A 25,566-nucleotide genomic window follows, 5' to 3' on the forward strand; every position below is an offset into this window, starting at 1 on the left:
TTTGGAAAATCCATTCTTTCTGGTGCCCTAACCCAGAGCAACCGCACACACAATCACTTTGCCCTTCTTCTATACACCACAACACCTCAGAGTTAGTAGCATCCAACTCAAAGTCTCAGCTGACAGAATTATACCTGTGCTTCCCCTTGTATGCAAGTTTTCCAGCATCAGTAAAGCCATGTGAGGGACAGGAGAATCCTTTCTTCTTAAATTGTGCCTCTTGATGAGTCAGCCAGTGAGCTGTATATTGTTCTTCTATGGCAGAGGTCGGCAACCTTTTAGAGGTGGCATACCTCTAAAGGTAAAGAGGAGGTCTTCATTCATTCACACTAATTTAAGATATTGTGTGTCAGTAATATATTTTAACATTTATAAGGTCTCTATATATAATTAAACTATTGTATGTAAAGTAAATAAGGTTGTTAAAATGCTTCAGAAGCTTCATTTAAAAGTAAAATGCAGATCTTACCAGTTTAGTGTGATCTTTGCCCTTGCTTTTCCTTCCTTTCTTAGGAGCTGACATTGTCAATTGTACCCCTCAATTTACAGTGAAAAAAAATTACAAATTTCTGATCCACAGCAAACGCAGTGCGCTGTTCCACATTACATGATGCTGATGTAAACATCAAATTGAGTCTCAAAAATATCCCAGTATCAAATAAAACAAACATTTTCTATTTAAATTCTGAACATTTTTTAATCAAGATGAAAATCGCTTATTGTCACAAGTAGGCTTCAATGAAGTTACTGTGAAAAGCCCCTAGTCGCCACATTCCGGCGCCTGTTTGGGGAGGCTGGTACGGGAAATGAACCGTGCTGCTGGCCTGCCTTGGTCTGCTTTCAAAGCCAGCGATTTAGCTGTATGCTAAACCAGCCCCTAACATACTTCAATAGGATAAGTAAATGACAGAATATCTTTTATGCAAGTGCCACTCAAAATCATCTCGGGGTGCCAGTTTTGGCACACACACCATAGAATCATAGAATTTACAGTGCAGAAGGAGGCCATTTGGCCCATCAGGTCTGCACCAGCACTTAGAAAGAGCACCCTATCCAAGCCCACACCTCCACCCTATCCCCATAACCCAAGGAACCCCACCCAGCACTAAGGGCAATTTTGGACACTAAGGGAAATTTATCATGGCCAATCCACCTAACCTGCACATCTTTGGACTGTGGGAGGAAACCGGAGCACCCGAAGGAAACCCACGCACACAGTGGGAGGACATGCAGACTCCGCACAGTCAGTGACCCAAGCCGGGAATCGAACCTGGGACCCTAGAGCTGTGAAGCAATTGTGCTAACCACTATGCTACTGCGCTGTCCCTCTCTCGAATGTTGGTTAGGCCACATTTGGAATACCGTGGTCACCACACTACCAGATGGACGTGGAGGCCTTGGAGAGAGTAGGTTGCCAACCCCTGTTCTATGGAGGTATTTGCAGGCTGTATAATCTGACTTCTGAAGCAAGTACAGATGAATCATTGGATGTAATTTTTTAAAAAACAGAAGTGGCAACAAGAAGGGAAACAAGTTTTTTGAAGTATGTTTATGAATAAATTCAATGATTTCAAGAATCTAAATGTGCTTATTTATTTCCAGTCAAGCTTCATTCGTCAAAGATAAATTTCTGTGGTTCTGAATAACAGATCTATGCACAGGAACACATGGGGTGAAAATTGCCTTTGGCAGACTCACAAAATGGTGACTAGCATACTGACAGCTCACTTTCCACTCCATCTGATTTTGTTTTGTCAATGGGAAAGAAATGACTGCCATTGCAATATTGACTATTTTGCACCAATGCCTAGGATTAATTACACCATTATGGACTATTAAAAGTGGACTGAAAATTGGACATTATGGGCATGCAATCTTCAAACCATATTTTATTCTTATGCTTGCAACTCCGATGGTTATTTTTGTCCAAATACAAGAAAATACGAATTTGTCCCGAGATCTGCAATGCAATCCTCACATAGAAGCTAAGCTCTAGCTAATGTTCCTTTAAACAAAATCAAGTTATTTTATTTTTACATTCTGCAGAATTCTAATTATTATGTAAGCATTGCAGTGATCTGATCTTTTAATCAAATACTTCAAGAAAAAGTGGTGGTATGTGACAGAAATTTAGAAATCACTTCTACCATTTGAAGTTCAATTTAAAATTTCCATGAATTGAAGGAAACGCCAGCAAAATCAAGGTTATTGAAGAGAAAAACTTCACTATATCTTCACTAACAACAGAAATACATAACTGGAGATGTACAATCTTATTCTTCATCAAGACTTCGCCTACAGTAAATCATTTGGATGCAGTGTGGTCAGGATAAATAGAAACATAACTTGTTCTTTCAATATTTTCAGAACGTTCACACACTTCATATTTTGTTTTGTAAGGAAGAGTCAAAGATCTGGGGCTGGATTCTCTGCCGGCGGGATTCTCCATTTTGCCAACACCCAGGGGTTTCCCGACGGCGTGGGGCTGCCCCACAATGGGAAACCCCATTGATCAGCCGGCGTAACGGAGAATCCTGCCAGCGGGTCGAGGCAGAAATGCGGCGTGGCGGAGAATCCAGCCCAAGGTTTCCAATACACTTGATGTGAAGAGAAATGTAACTTATTTAGTGACTTTGACTGGAGTGCTAATTTGTTCTTGCCTACCCCTCGTGTCCTTCAGAGCCATTTTTAAAAAAGCATTTTGACACGCTTGGTTGAAATACTTTGCATAAGCAATCAGCTTTAGCCACTCGGAACCCTTCGCTCCTCCACTTCAAGCAACGGGCTCTTCATAACCGCTGTGAAGCACTCTATCACACTTCTCTCATTAGATCAAACACCAAGCAATTTAGAGTACTCCACATTGTGACCCAAATACTTCCAGGTCAGGTACAGCACAGTTCAGATGTACAAATGAATGTCTTTAACCCCACCCTAACACTGTGCCTTAACCTAAGTAGAACCGCCTTACCATTCCTGTGTAAAAATTTTTAAAGCTATCCAGCCATCCTACAGTCTGAGTAAGAAGGTGTAAATGTATGTCAAACTATGTAAAATAGTTTTGTGGTGTCATTCAATTTTGACCAGAAATTGGATTGAGTCTGTCAGATTCAAATTAATCTAGGATCTGGCAGGTAATCATAATCAAGACCACTCTTTTAGAAATGCAAGCTTTTCCTTTGTTCCAATAATATCACATTATTGAAATGTGTTTTTAATATATTGCATCGGCAAACCATGGAACAGAAATTAAAGGAATTGATGTTATTGCATAAATGTTTACTATTCTCATATCAAACCTCTTATTCATCATTTTAGCTAAAACATTAACTCATTTAAAAATGGTATTCTTCAACATCACTGACAATAGTTCTTACACCAATATCTGTTACTTCTAAGCCGAAAACACGTTTCCCACTTTGGAACAAAACTAGTCACACTGATTTCAAATTAATCTATCATAATTTGCAATAATGGCCTACTTATTTAGGCTTTCAGATGTATCATCTGCCTATTTTGTTGACAGTACATTTTTCATGCACCTGAACACACTACCTTTATTTCATGCTTGGCCGGTGTAAGTGATGGAGTAACGTCAATCTTTGCTTTTTTCTCCTCTTCCTCTGCTTTCTCCTCTTCTGCTTTTTTCTCCGGTGTCACTGTGGTTATTAGATTGGTTGAGACTAGGCTCTTGACTGCACCATAATGACCGGTAGCCACTTCAGAGGCTGAAACGGAGTCCTTTATGAGCATCTCATGGTTCTCAGTGACTGATGCTTCAAAAACACAAAATAGAACATATCAGTCTGTGCTACTGAGTCTAACAGCCTTAGCTTGATGCACTAAGATTTGCTATAAATGGCCTAAGGGCCTCCAGTCATTATTCCTTCCCAAATTTGAGTGACCCCACTGGAAGGTGCTCAATGTACCTGAGCCATTTAAGTGCAGTTGCTCTCCTGAAGCACATTGGTAAAGTGGCAGAGAAATGTGTATTCGAGAGTGAGCTGGTGTCTTCAGAAGATGAAAAAGTGACAAAAGAAGGTTGATGCAGAAAGTGGAGCTCATTCCAGACTGAGGATTGACCGACACTTCAAATATGAGCTGTCTCTGTGTTGGGGAAATTATTTAAAATCTTTTGCTAAAGTCACACTAAAGCCAAGAACAGCAAAGGGACACTTAAGAGAAAGCTAGAAGCAACAGTTAGAAGTATGCGTTGTTAGGATTAAATTAAGTAGGGTGTAAGGAAACTCGGCATGAACACAAACAAAGACTCGTTGGCCTGAAAGGCCTGTTCCAGAGTTGTACATTTGATGTAATAAACAGACAAATCTGTCGTCTACTTTTATATCAGTTTGAACCAAATGTTCATTTTCAGCAAGTCAGTTTACTTCAGCTAGTATAGCAAAAATTCCTGTGGTCCACAAAACCCAGACATTCTCATAAATATGGGACCTGTATTTATTTTTGTAAAACATGTTCACTAGTGAAAATATTTGAATATTAATAAATTGAAGTGTACCACCTCCTAACATAACCCTGTGTGTTGTTAGTAATCATAGATTAAAACAAATCCGGAATAGCTAAGTCGGATCGTTTTCAAATTTGTATTAACAGACACTCATATATTCTATAACTTCCATATTAATGATGACTTTCATACCCTGCGATAGAGCTAACAGATGAAACAGTCCTGTGTTTTCTTTTTGTCTTTTGAGTCTGTCACTAACATTAAAAACCATTTCATTTAGAAAATTACAATACTGGGTGGGATTCTCCGACCCCCTGCCGGGTCGGGGAATCACCGGGGGGGGGGGGGGGGGGGGGGGGGAGAGATCCTGCCCTGCCGCTCCGAAGCCGACTGCCGAATTCTCCGGTGCTGGGGGCGGGGATCGCGCCGCGCCGGTCAGGGGGCCGTAGGCAGCGCCCCCCCTGGCAATTCTCTGGGTCCCGATGGGCCGAGCGGCTACCTGTTTTCGGCCATCCCACCGGCGTGAAATGGACGTGGTCCATCCCGGCGGGTCCTGGATTGGAGGGCGGCTTCCAGAGTCATCAGGGGGGCGCAGGGGGATCCGCCCCCCCCCCCCCCCCCCCCCCCCCCCCCCCCCCCATGGTGGCCTGGCCCGCGATCGGGGCCCACCGATTTGTGGGCGGGCCTGTGCCGTGGGGGTACTCTTCCCCTCCGCGCCGGCCTCTGTAAGGCTCTGCCATGACTGGCACGGAGAAGAAACACCCTGCGCATGCGCAGGAAACACACCGGCGGTTCTGCGCATGTGTAGGAAATACGCTGACGGTTCTGCACATGTGCCAGAACATGCCGGCAGTCCTGTGCATGCGCCAGCCCGTGGCAGCCCTTCGGCGCCGGTTGGCACGCCGCCATCCCCTGCAGCGCTGGCCTAGCCCCTGGAAGTGCGGAGGATTCCGCAACTTCCGGGTGGCCCGACACCGGAGTGGTTCGCGCCGCTCTTGGCGCCGGTACGGGCCGCCCCACCAATTGCGGGAGAATCCCGCCAATGAGTCTGGACTATATGCTGCGCACATCCCAAAAAAGAAAACGTTCAAACAAGAATCGGAGGGTGAAGTCAGATCACGATTCATCCAAAATATTAACACTCAAATTTAGGAAAATTCACCTCATCTTGGTATAGATCACCGCTAGATCAGAGGCAAATCATAAAACATGCAATTAGAAGGACTTCGAAAAAGGGCTTCACCAAAGCAAAAACAATTATGTTGGCATTTCTACCTATATTGTTACACTCATTGTCTGCAAGCTGGCAGTTTCAATTCATGAAAAACCAGTCACCCGGAAGATTTATAGGTTAGAAGCTGAAAACTAAAACATTGTTTGAGACTTGTGATCGAGAATAAGCCCATGAGCCTTTTCTATCTTTCAATTAGATTGTGACTGATCTGTGTCTCAAATCCATTTGCCTGCCTTTGCAGAAAAAGGCCTTATTGATGAGAAAGAATAGTCACATTTGCACATCTCTTTTATATACTGGATTTTACACAATGCAGACAGAATTTACTTTCAGTGTTTGTCATCTTTAATAAAGTGCAGCATTGTGGTGCTGAAAATCTACCATACAGCAGCATGACATTAAAATATGGAACGTTAAATATAAAACAGCACTTCATTAAATATTAGCAGTAGAAGTGTATTACTCAAATAGACAGAGGCGTTTGACTTTTAAGTGCGGACTGGATTTTGATGCAAGTCCAATTATCTCTCCTCCCTGTTCCTGTTCCACCTGAAGACTAAATGTCTTTGTGACAATTTCCCAGAGTGGAACAAAATACAGATAAAGCTATCTTAGATCTAGTATTATATAATGAGTCTGGGTTAATTAGTAATGCCATAGTAAAAGATGCACTGGGAAATAGTAATCAAATAACACTAAATTCCATGTTAAGTTTGAAAGTGGTGTACTCCAATGACAAATACGAATCTTAATTACAATAGGTTATGAAGGGAGAACTAGGGCAGCACGGTGGCCTAGTGGTTAGCACAACCGCCTCACGGCGCTGAGGTCCCAGGTTCGATCCCGGCTCTGGGTCACTGTCCGTGTGGAGTTTGCACGTTCTCCCCGTGTCTGCGTGGGTTTCGCCCCCACAACCCAAAAGATGTTCAGAGTAGGTGGATTGGCCATGCTAAATTGCCCCTTAATTGGAAAAAATAATTGGCTAATCTAAATTTATAAAAAAAAAAATGACGGGAGAACTGAGTTAAGGTTGTTTGGGTACACAGATGGAAAAGGTACGGCAGTAAATGAACAGTGGCAACCATATAAATAAACAATTCAAAATGTTCAACAAGAATGCATTCCATTGAAAAACAAAAAGGCAACAAGATCAATCCATCTTTGGCTTAATCACGGAGTTAAACATAGTATTAGATTAATGGGGGCTTATAAGGATGTAAAGAGTGGCAAATAGTCTGGTCATAGAATTCCTACAGAGCAGAAGGATGCCATTCAGCCCATTGAGTTTGCACCGACCCTTCGAAAAATCACACTGCCTGGGCCCAAACCCCCACCCTATTCTTGCAACTTCACCCTAAGAGGCATGGCCAATCCACCTAACCTGCACATCTTTAGACTGTGGTAGGAAACCGGAGAACCTGGTGGAAACCCATGCACACATGGGGAGAACGTACAAACCACACAGAGAGTCACCCGAGGCCGAAATTGACCCCAAGTCATTGATAAGCAGCAGTGCTAATCATTGTGCCATCATGCCGCCCATAAATGGCTATTATTATAAAAAACAGAAAAGGGCCACCAAAAAGGTAATACAAATGGTGAAGAAAAATAGAATGCGAGTGTAAACCAGCCAGGAATACAAAAACAGCTTGTGAGAGCAGTTACAAGTCTATAGAAAGGAAGGGTAGCTAAAGAAAACATTGGTCCATTCCAAACAGCAACGGGAGAAATGATCATGTGGAGTGAGAAAACAGCAGAAGCATTGAACAATATTTTGTGCCTGTCCTCAAGAGTCAGAAATACAAGTTACATGCCAGAAATAAGAGGTTAACCTAGGGTCTAAAAAGAATAAAGTAAGGTAATTAATTTCAGAGAAAAAGCATTGGAAAACCTCAAGGGACTGAACAAAGAACAAAGAAAAGTACAGCACAGGAACATGCCCTTCGGCCCTCCAAGCCTGTGCCGACCAAGCTGCCCGTCTAAACTAAAATCTTCTACACTTCTGGAGTCCGTATACCTCTATTCCCATCCTATTAATGTATTTGTCAAGATGCCCCTATCGTCCCTGCTTCCACCACCTCCTCCGGCAGCGAGTTCCAGGCATCCACTACCCTCTGTGTAAAAATACTTACCTCGTACATCTCCTCTAAACCTTGCTCCTCACACCTTAAACCTCTGCCCCCTAGTAATTGTCTGACAAATCCCCAGGACCTGATAGTCTAACCCCAGGGTTCTAAAAGTGGTAGCTGCAGAGATGGTGGCTGCGCTAGATATGGAGCGGGATTCTCCGATCCCCCTGTGCGCCAGGTCAGCCAGGATGCCTGGGCAGCGGGCTTCGCTGCCGTGGCCAGGATGCCCATGGTCCAGCGGGCAATCGATGGGATACATGTTGCCGTATGGCCACCTGCGGATAACAGGGCCATGTTCCCGAATAGGAAGGGGACCTATTCCATGAACGTGCAGGTGGTCTGTGACCACCGCATGAGGATCCTGCACGTCTGCGCCCGGTACCCGGGCAGTGTACATGACTCATTCGTATTGGCGCAATCTTTCATCCCCACCATGTTCGAGGGATGCCCCCACCGCCCCCCCCCCCCCCCGGCTGAGGGGCTGGTTGCTGGGTGATAGGGGTTACCCGTTGCGGTGGTGGCTCGTGCCGCCTATACGGAGGCCACAGACTGACGCGGAGAACCGCTACAACGATGCCCATGCAGCGACCAGGGTTGTGATAGAGAGGTGCTTTGGGCTGCTGAAGGTGCGCTTCAGGTACCTGGACCACTCTGGAGGGCCCCTCCAGTACCCATCAGATAGGGTCGGCCGCATCGTTGTGGCCTGCTGCGTCCTGCACAACATAGCCCAGCAGAGGGGCGATGTGCCGCAGGCAGAGGAGGGGGAACTGGAGGAGCAGCAGGACGAGGCGCAGACCTCCCCAGATGAGGAGGATGGGGGCAATGGTCAGGACAGACGGGGTAGACATGGACGGGAGGCTACCCACCGTTACCGTGCCAGCGGGCACGGGACAGGCTGATAGCTGCCCGGTTCACAGACTAGGGGGGCGTGGGAATCGCCGAGTATGGGCACAGACTACACACCACGGCACCAGCCTACCACCCTCACCCCACCTACCCAACACCAACCACCCTCACCCCACCCATCCAACACCAATCACCCTCACCCCACCCACCCAACACCAACCACTCTCACCCCGCCCACCCAACACCAACCACCCCCACCCTACCCGCATGCACACCACCCCTCCATTGCACATCCACCTGCGGCACAACGGGCCGGGATCACAGAGTCGCCGATGGAAGCGGGTCTATTGCAGGCCATGGAGGATGATGACAACCCGCCCTGCGATGAGCTCTGGGCTCTACATCGTTGGACAATGTCTGACCCATGGCCACAGTACCACCATCCACTCGGACCATCCCTGCATGCGGCCTAGACACTGCAGTGCAGGGTCCCGTCGTCGGCAGGGAGGATGGTGAGGCGACTTGAGGGGAGGGGGAGCACCCTCATCAGAGGCCGACGTTCTATCACCCCTCACACAAACACTGGCGCTCACCTCACACCATACCCACGCACACATCGGACAGAGCATAAAGGCAGCTTCTGTAGGTGTGAAAGTGATTTTAATAACAAAAAGTTCATATGCATGCCCTAGCCCCAGAACTAATCTGTGCCCTGCACCCGTGCCAACTTACTCAGTGTCTCATTTTGTGGCCTTACGGGCCCTATGACTACGTCTAGGTGGTTCCCCAGACGGTACAGCAGAACTGGAGGTGGACTCCTGTGATTCCTGCCCTTTGACTAGGGACCCCTTTGGCGGCCGTTTCCTGTGGCGGTCCGGCCTAGATGGGCCAGGCTGCGGCTCGGGCGACTGGGATGGCGAGCTGCCAGCCTGTCCTGCCTGTTGCCCACCAGATGCACCTGGGACGGATGGGGGGGCGGGGGGAGTGAAAGTCCGAGGTGTCGCGGTGTTCCGAGGACCTCACCTACAAGGGGACACGGAACGGGCCCCAGCACCTCCTCCTCTCTTGGGGTGCCCGATGGCCCCCGAACCTCTACATAGAACATAGAATATAGAACAGTACAGCACAGAACAGGCCCTTCGGCCCTCGATGCTGTGCCGAGCCATGATCACCCTACTCAAACCCACGTATCCACCATATACCCGTAACCCAACAACCCCCCCCCCCCCCCTTAACCTTACTTTTTAGGACACTACGGGCAATTTATCATGGCCAATCCACCTAACCCGCACATCTTTGGACTGTGGGAGGAAACCGGAGCACCCGGAGGAAACCCACGCACACACGGGGAGGACGTGCAGACTCCGCACAGACAGTGACCCAGCCGGGAATCGAACCTGGGACCCTGGAGCTGTGAAGCATTTATGCTATCCACCATGCTACCGTGCTGCCCTACATGGGTAGGTGATGCGAACGGACCGAGCACCCGACATCCCACCGACACCTGCCACTGCCAGTCCTGGAGGCCCGCCCTGGTATCAACAAGGGACTGCAAGTTTGCAGCCATGGAGCTCAGGGAGTTGGCCATCCCTGCCTGTGTCTGGGCGACACCGGCCAGCACCTAGGCAATGGCGCCGATGCCCTCAGCGATGGCCTGCAGTGACTGGGCAATGGCCTGCTGAGACTGGGCCATGGCCTGCTGAGACTGAGCCATGGCATTGAGCACCTCTGCGATCTGCTGCTGGCTCTGGCTCATGGCTGCCTGTGAGAGGGCAGCCATGTCCTGGGCCACGGACGCTGCCTGCACGGAAAGCCCCACATCTTGCATACTGTGACCCATGTCTGACACTGTCGCAACCATTGCCTCCACCGCGGACGCCACCCATGCGGTGTCAGCCTGGGTGGCACACTTGACCGGCACCACTACCTGCTCCTGCACTCGGGTGGACTCCTCCACTTTCGTCTGCAGCTGCCGCAAGCCGGCCATCACCCCCTTCGGTCGTCCCTTGGTGGACAATTAAACAGCTAACTGGAGGAGAAGGCTCCAAAAATATCCCCGTTCTCAAATGTTAGTGCAGCTCAGCACATCAGTGCAAAATACAAGGCTGACTGATGCATTTGCAGCCATCTCCAGGCAGAAATGCCAAGTGGATAATCCATCCTAGCCCACTCTGGAAGCCCCCAGCAATTACATAACAATCTTCAGCCAATACGACTCATTCTACATGATATCAAGAAATCGCTGAAGGCACTGGATGCTGCCAAGGCTGTGGGTCCTGATAACATTCCAGCAAGAATACTGAAGACTTGTGCTCCAGAAATAGCCATACCCGAGCCAAGCTGTTCCAGTCCAGCAACAACACTGGCGTCTACCCAGTAATGTGGATAATTGCCAGGTATCTCCTGTTCAGAAAAGGAAGAACAGATCTAACCCAGTCAACAATCACCCCAATTAGTCTCCTCTCATTCATCAGAAATATGGTGGATAGTGTCATCGACAGTGCTATCACTTAGCACATACTCTGCAATAACCTGCTACTTGATGCTCAGTTTGGGTTCTGCCAGGGCCACTTGGCTGCTGATTCCATTACAGCCTTGGTTGAACGATGGACAAAAGTGCTGAACTCCAGAGATCAGAGGAGTGACTTACCTTGACATCAAGGTAGTATTTAACAGAGTGTGGCATCAAGGAGCTCTAGTAAATGTGAAGTGGATGGGAATCGGTAGAAAACACTCCATTGGTGAAGACTCATACCCAGCACAAAGGATGGTGGTTGTGGTTGTTGGATATCAACCATTTCAGCCCTGAGATATTGCTGCAGGAGTTCCTCAGGGTACTTGTCCAAGGCCCAACCATCTTCAGCTTTATCAGTGGCCTTCCTTCCATCAGAAAGTCGGATGTGGGGATGTTCGCAGATTATTGCACAATGTTCAGCACATTCATGACTCTTCAGATATTGAAGCAGCCTGTGTCCATGTGCAGCAAACCCTGGACAACATCCAGGCTGGGTTGATAAGTGGGAAGTAACATTTTGTGCCACACAAGTACCAGGCAACGGCCATCTGCAACAAGAGAGAATCTAACCATTGCCCCATGACATTCAATACCATAACCACCACTGAATCCATCACCAACAACATCCTGGAGTTACCAGTGATAGATACTGAACTGGACCAGCCATATCAATACTGTGGCCACAAAAACAGGTAAGAGTTTAGGAATTCAGCAAAGAATAACTCACCTGCTGACTCCCAAATCTTGTCCGCCTTCCCAAGGTATAATTCAGCAGTGTGATGGAATACTCTCCACTTGCCTGAATGAATGCAGCTCCAACAACACTCAAGAAGCTCGCCACCAATCCAGGATAAAGCAGCCCATTTGATTAGCACTCCGTCCACCACAATGCGGCCCTGGGTGACTGTGCAGAGTTTTCAAGTTCTCCCACTGTCTGCGTGCATTTCCTCCGTGTTCTCTGGTTTTCTCCCACAGTCCAGAGATATGCAGGTTAGGCAGGGTTACGGGGACAGGGGAGAGGAAGTAGGCCTAGACAGGGTGCTCTTACAGAGGGTCGTTGCAGACTTAAAGGGCCAAATGGCCTCCTTCTGCACTGTAGCAGTTCTACGGATATATATTCACTCCCTCCAGCACCGATGCAAAGTGGCAGCAGTGTGTGTCTTCTATAATAAGGTTTCTTCGACAGCACTTTCCGAACCAGCGACCTCTCCCACTTAGAGGGGCAAGGAAAGGAGCTGCATGGGAACACAAAAACCTGCAGGTTCCCCTCAAACCATCCTGACTTGGAAACATATCAACATTCCTACTCTATCACTGGGTCAAACTTCCTTCCTAACAATACTGTAGATGTTCCCTATAACACATGGACTGCAGTGGTTCAAGAAGCCAGCTCACCACCAACTTCTCAAGGGAAATTAAAGATGGGCACCAAACGCTGACTTAAATAGTGAGGCCCACATCCTAAGAGCAGGTTGATAAAGGTAGACGCAATATACTTGGATTTCCAAATGGCATTCGATAAAGTGCCATTACCACAAAAACTTAATAGGGAAGATAAAAGCTCATGGAGTTGAGGGTGATATACTACTATGGATAAAATAATGGTTCACAGACAGGAAGCAGAGAGTGGGCATAACTGGAGCATTTCAAGTTGGCAGGCTGTGACTAGTAGAGAACCACAAGGAACAGTTCTGGGACCTCAGCTATTTACAATCTATATTAATGGCGTAGATTAAGAATCAGAGAGTAATGTATCTAAGTTTGCTGATGATACAAAACTAGGTGGAAAGGCAAGCTGCGGGAAGCATACAGAGAGACTGCAAAGTGATATAGCCAAATTAAGTGAATGGGCAACAAGATGGCGGACGGATTATAATGTAGGGAAGTGTGAAATTATTCACTTTGATCATGAGAATAGAAAAGCAGAATATTTTAAAAGATGTGAAACGTGTAAACGTTGTTACCTGGAGAGACTTGGGAGTACTCATATAAGGAATGCAGAAAGTTGGTATGTAGGTATAACAACAATTAGGAAGGCAAGTTGCATGTTGGCCTTTATTGCAAGGGGATTGGAATACAGGAGTAATTACGCCTTGCTACAAGTGTACAGGTCTTTGGTGAGACCACATCTGGAATACTGTGTGCAGGTTTGGCCTCCATCTTTAAGCAAGAATATATTTGCATTGGAGGTGGTACAGCAGTTTCACTAAAGTGGTTCCTGGGATTAGGCATGAGCAGACTGGACCTGTAATCTCTCAAATTTAGAAGGATCTCATTGAAACATATAAGATCCTGAAAGGACATGATAGGGTGAATGCTGAGAGATTGTTTCATTGGTCAGGGAATCAAAAACACGGGGGCACAACCTCAGGATAAAGGATGAAAAACCTTTGCGAACCTTTCGAATTCTCTATTCCAGAGGTTTGTGGATGCTTCATTGTTGAATACATTTAAGTCTGAGGTTGATAGATTTTTAGTTTCTCAGGGATGAAAGCGATTGTATGGGAAAAAAGAGTTGAATCCCCAGGTCACCCATGATTGTATTGAATGGCAGAGAAAGCTCGACGGGCCATAATGCCTACTCCCGCTTCTATTTCTTGTGTGTATCTGTTTTCCCAACGCTGTTAACTTCACTCACCAACCTCCCCTAACAGTTTGGATTTTCATACCCCCAAACATTAGAGAGCTGCAGTGCTCAAAGTTGCTCAATTGGCAATCAATTCAATTGGCTTAGCTGCGCAACATTCTCCTCTACAAAAACTATGTTCTATTGCAAATTCATCCTGGATTGCAAAGGAAGCTCTTAGCTCCTGCTCTCCTTGGTAAAATATCTCCTCAGACCTGGTTTTCCAGCCCCCTTTTCCCCATGCGCAATGCTGCGAGGGAAGCTGTTAACTTCCATCCTTCTGCACTCAACTCATGCTTCCATCCCTGCAGTTTTTCTGACTCCTACAACCCTACCTCCCCTCATCTTGTCCAAACTCATCACTCACACACAGAATAAATAAGTACTATGTCATAACCATTACAGAGACATGGCTGCAGCAGGACATGGATTGGGACCTGAATATTGAAGGGTGCAAGATATGTACATGAGCCAGGAAGCGAGGAAAAGGTGGCTCTGCTAATTAAATTAACAAGAGGATGACCTTAGTTCAGGAAACCAGGAAGTGGAAATTGTTGAATAGAGGTCATAAATGATAAAGGCAAGAAGTCACTTGTGGGAGTCATGCACAGCAGGCCCCCAATAATAACCACATGGTAGGGTGAAGCATAAAGCAAGAAAACATGGAGCTTGTCAGAAAGGTATGGTGATAATCATGGAATATTTGAATTTACTTATAGACTGGATAAGTCAGGTGAGCAAAGGCATCCTTGATGAGGAGTTCATTGAGTGATTTCAGGATACTTTCTTAGAACTGCACGTCCTGGAGCAAACCAGAAAACAGGCTATACTAGACCTGATATTGTGCAACAATGTGGATTAATTCATTTTTAAGATATTGGCAGCACTGGCTAGGTTAGCATTTACTGCCCATCATTAATTGCCCTCAGGATGTAGTGAGCCGCCTTCTTGAATCTTTGCAGTCCCCGAGGTACAGGTAGACCGTCAGTGCTGTTAGGGAAGGAGTTCCAGGATTTTGACTCAGTGACAGAGGAGGGATGTCAGGATGGTGAGTGACTTGGAGAGGAACCTCCAGGTTGTGGTGTTCCCAGGTATCTGCTGCCCTTGTCCTTGTTGATAGTGGCGGTCGCAGATTTGGAAGGTGGTGCCTAAGGAGCCTTGGTGAGTTCCTGCAGTGCACCTTGTTGATGGCGCACACTGCTACCCATGTTTGCCGATGGTAGAAGGAGTGAATGCTTGTGGATGGGATACCAATCGAATGGGCTGCTTTGTCCTGATGGTGTAGAGCATCTTGAGTGTTGTTGAAGCTGCATTCATCCAAATGTGGAGCATGCCATTGAACTCCTGACTTGTGTCTTGTAGATGGTGGTCATGCTTTAGGGGGGTCAGGAGGTGAGATACTCACCGCAGGACTCCGAGCCTCTGACCAGCTCTTGTAGCCACAGGAATTATATGGCTAGTCTAGTTCAATTTCTGGTCAATGGTAATGCCCAAGATGTTGATAGTGGAGGATTCAGCGATGGTAATGCTTTTAAATGTCAAGGGGCGGTGATTTGATTCTCTCTTGTTGAACATGGCTATTGTTTGGCACTTGTGTGGCATTAATGCTACTTGCCACTTTTCAGTTCAAGCCTGGATATTGCCCAACTCTTGCTGCATATATGGACTGCTTCGGTATTGGAGTCGTCGCAAATGGTGTTGAACATTGTGCAGATATCAGCAAACATTTGACCTTGCGATGGAGGGAAGGTCGTTGATGAAGCAGCTGAAGATGGTTGGGACTCAGACACTATTCTGAGGAACTGGAGGCATTTGTAGGTAGCAGTGGCCATAATATAATTGAATTTTACATTCAGTTTGAGGGAAGGAGGAGTCATTGGCCAGGAATTTCCACTCACAGATCACAGAGGCAGGCTCAGCGACCCAGTCAGGGTCCTAGCACATTTCCTGACGTTCAACGTTGGGAACATCATTTGAATATATTAACTTATTAGTGCCAGGGGCTGAGGAATCTGGTGGACCCACCATCTATGGTTAAGAGAAAGGTTAAAGATAGTATAAAATTTAAAGAAAAACATGTAATTGAGCAAAGACAGGTGTCAGGTCAGAAGGTTGGACAAAGAATGCATAAAAGATCAATAGGGAGGGAAAAATTAGATGGTAGCCATGATATGAAGATGCAGGCGTTGGACTGGGTTGAGCACAGTAAGAAGTCTTACAACACCAGGTTAAAGTCCAACAGGTTTGTTTCAAATTACTAGCTTTCGGAGGACTGCTCCTTCCTCAGGTGAATCCTCAGGTAAATTCACCTGAGGAAGGAGCAGTGCTCCAAAAGCTAGTCATTTGAAATAAACCTGTTGGACTTTAACCTGGTGTTGTAAGACTTCTTACTGGAAAAAGTAGACTACAAGAAAAAGCGAGCCAGAGAGTTTTACAGAGTTAACAAAGTTAACATTGGTCCTAAAGGAGGCAAGTCTGGAGAATTGATACTGGAAAAGAAGGAGATGGCAAATAAATTGAACAGGTATTTCGCATCAGTCTTTACTGTACAGAATACATGAAAAATCTCCGAAGCCGCTATATACCAGGAAATGGAAGGGAGGGAGTGAGTCAGTACCAATTCTCTGGTGAATCTAATTTTTCTGAGTAAATTGTTGGAGCTGCGAGCTGACAAGGAGACGGGTCCTGATGGACTTCATCCAAAGATTTTAGAAATAGTTTCTAGTGAGATTATTGATGCATTGCTTTTAAATTTTCAAAACTCCCTGGATTCAGGGAATGCCTTATTAGATTGGAAGATAGTAAATATAACTCCATTATTCAAAAAGAGAGGGAGACAGAAGAGGAAAACTACAGCTGAACATCTACCGTAGGGAACATTTTAGACGCTATTATTAAAGAAGTTATAGCAGGGCACTCGGATAAGCTCAAGGTAATAGAGTCAACAAGGCTTTATGAAAGGGAAATGAAAAATGAAAATCGCTTACTGTCACAAGTAGGCTTCAAATGAAGTTACTGTGAAAAGCCCCTAATCGCCACATTCCGGCGCCTGTTCGGGGAGGCTGGTACCAACTGATTGAAGTACTCTGAGGGAGTGACCTGTGTTGTGGATAAAGCAGAGCTGGTGGGTGTACTGTACTTAGATTTCCAGAAGGCATTTGATAAAGTGCCACATCAAAGTTAATGGCGTAAAGTAAAAACTCATGCTGTGTGGGGTAACATATTGGCATGGATAAAACATTAGATGGCTATTAGGGAGCAAAGAGTAGGCTTAAATGGATATTGTTTGGTTGGCAAGATGTAATGAGTGGTGTGCCACAGAGATCAATGCTGGGATTGCAACAGTTTACAAATTTATATTAATGACTTTGTTGAAGGGTTGGCTAAAATGGTTGCCAAACGTGCTGATGACACAAAGATAGGTCGGAAATTAAGTTGTGAAGAAGACATAAGGAAGCTACAAAAAGATACAGATAGGTTAAATGAATGGGCAAAGATCTGGCAAATGGAGTACAATGTGGGAAAATTTGATTTTTTTTTTCCATTTTGGCAAGAAGAATAAAAAAAGCATATTGTCCAAATGTTAAGAGATTGCAGAGTTCTGAGGTACAGAGAGATCTGAGTGTCCCAATGCATGAATCACCAATGGGGGTTAGTATGCAAGTACAACATGGTGGTTAGCATAAATGCTTCACAGCTCCAGGGTCCCAGGTTCGGTTCCCGGCTGGGTCACTGTCTGTGCGGAGTCTGCACGTCCTCCCCGTGTGTGCGTGGGTTTCCTCCGGGTGCTCCGGTTTCCTCCCACAGTCCAAAGATGTGCGGGTTAGGTGGATTGGCCATGAAAAGTTGCCCGTAGTGTCCTAAAAAAAAAGTAAGGTTAAGGGGTTGTTGGGTTACGGGTATAGGGTGGATACGTGGGTTTGAGTAGGGTGATCATTGCTCGGCACAACATCGAGGGCCGAAGGGCCTGTTCTGTGCTGTACTGTTCTATGTTCTAACAGAATGTTATCATTTATTGCGAGGGGGAATTGATTACAAAAGTAAAGTGTTGTACAGGGCACTGCTTCAGTTGTACAGGGCACTGGTCAGATCACATCTGAGGTACTGTGTTCACAGTAACTTCATTGCAATGTTAATGTAAGCCTACTTGTGACACTAATGAAGATTATTATTATTCAACATTGGTCACCTTATTTAAGGAAGAATGTAAATGCGTTGGATGCAGTTCAAAGAAGGTTTACCTGACTAATGCCTGGAATGGATGGGTTGACTTATGAGGAAAGGTTAAACAGACTAGGCTCGTAAGTGCTGGAGTTTTAGAAGAGTAAGAGGCGACTTGATTGAAACATATAAGGTCCCGAGGGGGCTTGACAAGGTAAATGTGGAGAGGATGTTTCCTCGTGGGAAAATCTAAAAACTTGGGATCACTGTTTAAAAATAAGGGGTCACCCATTTAAAATGGCGATGAGGCAAAATTATTTCACTTAGAGGGTTGTGAGTCTATGGAACTCTGCTACCACAACCTTTTTAGGAAGAGAGTCTTTGAATATATTAAAGGTGGATAGATGCTTGACAAGTAAGGAGGTGATCAGTTAGTGGAGGTAGGCTGGATGGAGATTTGAAGTTATCAGATCAATCATGATCTTATTAAATGGCGGAGCAGGCTCGAAGAGCAGAACAGTCTTCTCCTGCTCCTTGTTTGTCTGCACTTAGTGAAGATTCTCTCCTGCTCAGTTGATATTTTCCCTACTCCATTCGTTCTGACCCCACGGCAGCCGACATCAACGGCTTAATTCCCAATAATATTGTCTCTCTTCCTTAAATGCTAGCATCATCACTACAGTCCTACTTCAAAGACACCTAACCCCGATCCTTACGAACTTACCTGTTGCATCAAATACTTAGTTTTCTCTTTAAAGGCCTTTGTTGTGGTGTCGCCACTTAGCCTTACACCAATTTTTATTCCAATTATCTGATCAAATTATTCCTGACCTATTCCCACTCATATCGCAGCAATAAAACAGCCTTCATCAAGGGCACTAGTGACATGTTTGACGACAATGTGCATGATGACTCTAGCTTAACTGAAAATAAAACCGTAACCATTGTTTTCAGTTTTCATGACAGTTTGCTCCCCAGCCCACTGATACTGCCTCATTTATGTTGCCCTCAACAAATCCTCCACATGCTGACCTTGTGTTCAACCTGGAGTTAAGTTTAACCCTGAGCTAAAATCCCCTGCATTACAGTCGGCTAACTTCCACACCACAATATTATCACTTTCGATAACAAAACCCTTATCCATACTTTTGTCATCTCTAGGATTAAAGAAATTCAGTGTTTCTTAATGACTCTCCAGTACCCACCCTCCACCAAGTCCTAGTTGTTCATCATCTTTACTGTTAATCATCACCATCCTCGTTGACTAACACTTGCCATGTTGTCCTCCAGATACAATCCATTCCAATTCTCATTGATGCTCCAAGTGAGGCAAGTAAGGGCATTTGTCAAGCGGCAGGTGGCGGGGTTCCCTCTGCTGCCGCCACCACATGGGGTTCAGGACAGGGTGCTCTCGGGGTTATGGGTTGGAGAGGGGAGGATCTCGGAAATGTACCAGGTGATGCAGAGGTAGACAAGGCCTCGGTGGAGGAGCTGAAAGATAAATGGGAGGAGGAGCTGGGTGAGGAGATTGAGGAGGGGACGTGGGCGGATGCCCTAGAAAGAGTGAACTCCTCCTCTTCGTGTGCAAGGCTTAGCCTCATACAGTTTAAGGTGCTGCATGGGGCTCAAATGACCGGGACAAGGATGAGCCGTTTTTTTGGGACCGAGGACAGGTGTATTAGGTGCTCAGGGAGCCCAGCAAACCATGTCCACATGTTCTGGGCATGCCCAGCGCTGGGGGAATTTTGGAAGGGTATAGCAAGGACGGTATCGAGGGTGGTAGGATCCAGGGTCAATCCAGGCTGGGGACTCGCAATATTTGGGGTTGCAGTGGAGTCGGGAGTGCAGGAGGCGAAAGAGACCGGTGTTCTGGCCTTCGCGTCCCTAGTAGCCCGGCGGAGGATTCTTCTTCAGTGGAAGGATGCGAGGCCCCCAAGCGTGGTGGCCTGGGTCAACGATATGGCGGGGTTTATTAAATTGGAGAGGGTGAAATTTGCCCTAAGGGGGTCAGTGCAGGGGTTTTTCAGGAGATGGCAACCATTCCTAGATCTCCTGGCAGAACGGTAAAGACAAAAGGGTTGAATATCTGTTTTTTGCCAACGACGGGCGTTAATTTATTGTTTCTCTTTCGGGGGGAGGGGGGGTTCTGTTCTTTTGTTCTTAGAATTTTCTGTTATTGTTTTCTTTTTTGTGAAAATGTGAAAATTTGAATTAAAATTATTTTTTTTTAAATAAAAAATTGATGCTCCAAGTGCAATCTCCTGTGTATCCTTTGGTTTTCTTTTAACATAATGCATTGACACAACTCAGTCAGATCGCTTCAAAGCTGTGTATACCTTATTCCCGAAACCCATGTACATCTGCTTCCCTATCCCCTTTTAAAGCACTTTCAAACAGGACTTCCGTCCTCTCTAATGAACATTCAAATGGTTTGACATTCATCACTTATTACTTCTTTCAAAATTGCTTTGGGCTGTCTTGTATGTCACTAGTAAGAGTTTTTAATAATATAAAAACATGTTGTGCATGTTCCAAGGAAGAACTTACAGTGATAAATTCTGAAATCAGAGGGGACTTTCAGACATGTTAGGCATTCATGAATTAACATCGAGGTGTAATTTCCGAGTGTATCTTATTCATCCATTAATTCCTCACTTAGTGTAGAATAGAATAAAGTAGGACTAAAAAGAACCTCATGATCTTTCCAGGATTCAAATTCAGGTTGCACACCAATTTGAATTAGAATTCAGCCAAGCAATGTCTTCAAAGAACAAGAGTTCACATTGCTTCAGGCTGCAACCCCTTCAGTTCCTTACCTCCATCTAAGCTGCGTGACATGGTGTAGCGTTTGCTGGAAGAACGCTCAAAGTATGGTGCTGGGCGGTCGATGAGAGAACTGGCTCTCCGAGTCTGGGCTTGTGTTCTTCCACTATAGCGGAATTTTGAACCCAATGTAAGAAACTTTTTTGGAGGAGGCTCAGGAGATACTAATCTGTAAAGAGAGAAATTGTAATTTTACACAAGAAACTGTCTAAATGAAGAAATGCTATTGCACTTGAATTATTTTGTTACACCCATTGTACAAGATTGCTAGTCGTAACATGCATCCAATAAAAACAGTTTTTAATTCTAAACTTTCACCACCATCCAATGCTGCTTGGCATATTTTAGAAAACTGTTCACCTGTCACTTCACTGAATAATAAGTTGTGCATTTACTGTGACACACAAAGATTACAAATGAATAAAGATTCACCCTTTTAAGGCTCTAACATAATCTAGGTCACAGGACATTTGATAAAGACACGGGTCCTGATATTTGTTGGGAGGGAGTGGGGAAGCACAGTAGCTAAGTGGAACCTGGAAATCCTGACAGCACAGTGATCCGTCTGAATTTATCAGGATCTCACTTCTTTATTAAATTCCACTTTCCACCTGGTAGGTGGGCGAACTAACAAACTCAAAGAAAAGATCTGAAGGGAAAAGCATTGGGATTACAGGAGTTTTGGGGTTCTTAATAAATGTGAACTCTGAGGTCCATAGAATCCCCACAGTGCAGAAGGAAGCCATTCAGCCCATCAGGTCTGCACATGCCCTCTGAAAGAGCACCCTACCTAAGGTCAGGCCCCCACCCTACCCCAGTAACCGCACCTAACCTTTTGGACACTAAGGGGCAATTTGGCATGGCCAATCCATCTAAGGAGAGGAAATTAGGTGAGATTACAGGGTTATGGGGATAAGGTGGAGGCATGGGCTTAAGTAGGGAGCTCTTTCCAAAGGGGGGGGGGGGGGGGGGGGTGCAGACTTCATGAGCTGAATAGCCTCCTTCTGCACTGTAAATTCTATTTTACAAAAAAAGTCTAGCAGTTCGGGCCTATACCCATTAGAGTTAAGAAGATTGAGAGGTGATCTATTGAAATGCATAAGATTCTGAGGGGATTTGACAGAGTAAATAACAGGAGTATGCTTTCACATGTGAGTGTGTGTATGTGTGTGTGTGTGTGTGTGGGGGGGGGGGGGGGGAACAACTGGAGGATACATTAAGAGATTATCACCTTTTTAAGGCGGAGAGTTTTTTTTCTCTTGGAGGGTCATTGTATGTGGAATTTCCTTCCCCAGAAACAGTGGAGGCTGGACCATTAAATTGATTCAAGGCAGAGCTAAAACATTTTTGATCAACAAAGGAATCCAGGATTATGGGGGAAGACAGGAAAGTGGAGTTGAGACCACCAACAGATCAGCCATCATCTTACTAAATGGTGGAGTAGGCTAAAAGGGCCAAATGGCCTATTTCTAAATCCTATGTACCAACTTTAAGGTGGTGACTGGGGTGCCAAATAAGTGCATTGTCCTGAATGGTGTCGAGTTTCGTGAGTATTGTTGGAGCTGCACTCATCCAGGCAAATGGCCAGTAGTCAATCTTATTTCTGACTTGTGCCTTGTGGAGACTATGGGCGACAGAATGGGAGTTACTCACTGTAGAATTCCCAGCCTCGGATTTGCTCTTGTAGCACAGTATTTATAAGGCTGGTCCAGTTCAGATTCTGGTCAATGGTAAACCCCAAGATGTTGATGGTGGGGGATTCAGTGATGTTATTGCGATTGAACATCAAGGGGAGATGGCAAGATTCTCTCTTGTTGGAGATGTAAATGTCTGGCATTCACTTGCACCTAACCTCTTGAGTTCAGCGCTTTTGTCCTTATCTGGACCAAGGCTGTAATGAGTTCAAGAACTGACTGGCCCTGCCTTAATCCAAGCTGAGCAGGTTCCTACTGAGTTAAGTGCTGGTTGATAGCACTGTCATCGACTCCTCACGTCACTTTGATGATGTTCAAGAGTAGACTAATGGTTGGCCGAAGACTCCTGACTTGAACTTGGCAAAACTGCACACAGGGGTAGAAGTAACTTCAATTTCTTCCCGGTACATTCATTTTTGCACCTCCTTCCCACCTATTAGTACGTCACCACAAAGCAGCACAGCCAGTGTCACATTGACCTTGAATTTATGCAGTGATGTTCATGTAAAAATGTTCATTCCAAAACATCTTTTACCTTCTAGTTTAAGTGAGGTGTTAATTTGTTATGGAATTTCACCTCAGCGAGGAGTGAGGCTGTTAGTAGGAGAGGAAAAATGTGAAAATACAAATTAAACTCCTACTTCCCGAAGATATAGTTTGTGACAGCATGTAAATCTATATAAAGATATTTATACAAAAAACATTAATGGCAGTTTCTGGGGAAAGGAAACTTGTTACAATGCTAAACCTGGGAAAGGTTTGTTACCAATGATTAACACATGGCCGCAGACCTGACCAAGTGTCTTACCAGGATTTTGTTGTTTTAAATTCATTGATTTACAATTTAATACAATTCAGACAAATTTTGGTCTGAATGGTTATAAATCAAATAGAAACAGCCATTTCCTGCAGTCCCTGCTGACTGAGACTTCTGTTAATCTGAAATGCTTCCTGGGCAATTACAAAAAATCCAATAAACCTTCAGCAAGAATCACAATTCTTTGTGCTGCAGTCTAATTTGGGTTAGTGTCGGCTGAATTTTTCCTACGGTTAATTGTGCTGAGTCAATTTCTTACTAGTATGCCATACCAGACTGTACTGGTTTGCTTTTGTCTCCAACTGCACATGGCCGTGCAGATCGGCCTTAATCAATACAGAGCTTCGAGTGCAGCACCTTACCATGGGCAGTGACAGTCTGGATTGGTTGCCTGATAGGCAAGAACAATGGAGGAGTGGCAGTAGTCAGAAATAAATGCTGTCATGAAGGCTAGACAGCAGCTTCATATTCCACTGAGCCACTACCACGTCTTTGGAGAATGTTAGTGCACACTCTTTCGTGGTAGACCATATTTATTCTTCTTGCAGGCAGAGGAGAAAGTGAATACATTAAATAAAGAACTGCTCAGATCCAAGCAGGAGATTGGTTGATGCAGAAGACGGGACCATTTCTGAGCACTTCTAACACCTGCTGCAGCATTTAGCACTGGGCAACACATTGTTATTTAAATTAGCAAGCAGCACAACGTTTGCATGCTGCCTCCATCGGAAGGAACTTCTTCCTCCAGGATACCATGCACGATTCAAAGAACATTTATCTGAATGGCCATAAATTAGGAGAGGGGAATGTGCAACGAGACCTGGTGTCCTCGTATACCAGTCATTGAAGGTAAGCATGCAGGAACAGCAGGAGGCAAAGAAAGCATGGTATGTTTGCCTTCATAGTGAAAGGATTTGAGTACAGGAGCAGCGATGTCTTGCTGCAATTATACAGAGCCTTGGTGAGGCCACACCTGGAATATTGTGTGCAGTTTTGGTCTCCTTATCTGAGGAAAGATGTTCTTGCTCTAGAGGGAGTGCAGTGGAGGCTTACCAGACTGATTCCTGGGTTGGCAGGACAGATGTAAGAGGAGCGATTGACTCAGTTAGGATTGTATTCGCTCGAGTTCAGAAGAATGAAGGGGGTGGGGGGGGGGGGAATCTTATAGAAACCTATAAAATTCTGACAGGACTAATCAGGGTAGATGCAGGAAGGATGTTCCCGATGATGAGTATGTCCAGAACCAGGGGTCACAGTCTGAGGATACGGGGTAAACCATTTAGGACAGAGAAGAGGAGAAATTTCTTCATTCAGAGAGTGGTCGGCTTGTGGAATTTGTTACCACAGGTAGTAACTGAGGCCAAAAGCATTGCATGTTTTCAAGAAGCAGTTAAATATTGCACCTAGGGCGAAGGGGATCAAGGGACATGGGAGAAAGTGGGATTAGGCTATTGAGTTGGATGATCATCCCCTGAACATAATGAATGGCAGGCTCGACGAGCTGAATGTACTCCTCCTGCTCCTATTTTCTATATTTCTATAAGAAGAGTTCTCCCAGTGAATGCAATTGCAAAAAATACCTGGATTAAATATCAGTTCAAAAGCAAAATTAGATTTTTTTAAAAAAGTGTTGCCCAAGATCAGTCATGTCCATATTCAATGGCAGAGCAAGCTCAATGGACCATATGGTCGCCTCCTGTCATTATTTCTTATGTTCTTCAATTGTTGTTTTCAATGTATTCAGGACTTGAAAGGTTTTGGAAATCAGTATCCAGTAGCACTACATGGCATCAAAAGCAATCAGCACAGTTGCTTGTGACACATTTCCATTTGCCTTCACTGGCTCAAGTTTGGACGGAAATACAATATGTCGTGGATGGTAATGAAATCCTTTTTTCAGAAGCCACGGTCTTTTTTAGATTTTTCTCAACTGATAGGTCCTTGTAATTTATGGCATTGATGTGTTGCTCCCAGCAGGTTTCCTGACTAAATATTGCTTACATAGCCATCCTCTGTCCATGAATGGATAGACCTTTTCTGCAATTTCTAGGAAATTGTAGCGACTGAGAAACGTCTTTTTTCCATTGCATTGACAAAATACCAGTCAATTTGCAACCATAGTATCCCTTTTGAGTCCAGCAGACCAACCTTTAGCTCCTTCACTATGGGCAACATCAGTCATACCGAACCCGAAGAATCTTGAACGACTAAAATGACTAAGAATTCATGCTGGAATAATAAGAGAGGACTTTG

General features: G+C 45.2%; 1 protein-coding gene across 18 annotated transcripts in view; it reads right to left on the reverse strand.

The window, feature by feature from the left end:
- The window catches only part of LOC119972651 (band 4.1-like protein 3), a 404,335-nt gene that overhangs the window by 68,605 nt on the left and 310,164 nt on the right, over positions 1-25,566 (reverse strand). For all 18 annotated transcript variants that reach the window (XM_038809700.1, XM_038809702.1, XM_038809693.1 and 15 more), the window contains 2 exons: positions 20,796-20,971; positions 3,556-3,776 (listed from right to left, as the gene is read on the reverse strand). In XM_038809700.1, coding sequence (XP_038665628.1) covers positions 3,556-3,776; positions 20,796-20,971 — 397 coding nt within the window. The remainder of the gene's footprint in view (positions 1-3,555; positions 3,777-20,795; positions 20,972-25,566) is intronic.

Source organism: Scyliorhinus canicula, chromosome 10 (assembly GCF_902713615.1).
Source record: "Scyliorhinus canicula chromosome 10, sScyCan1.1, whole genome shotgun sequence".
In the NCBI taxonomy this organism is placed as follows: domain Eukaryota; kingdom Metazoa; phylum Chordata; class Chondrichthyes; order Carcharhiniformes; family Scyliorhinidae; genus Scyliorhinus; species Scyliorhinus canicula.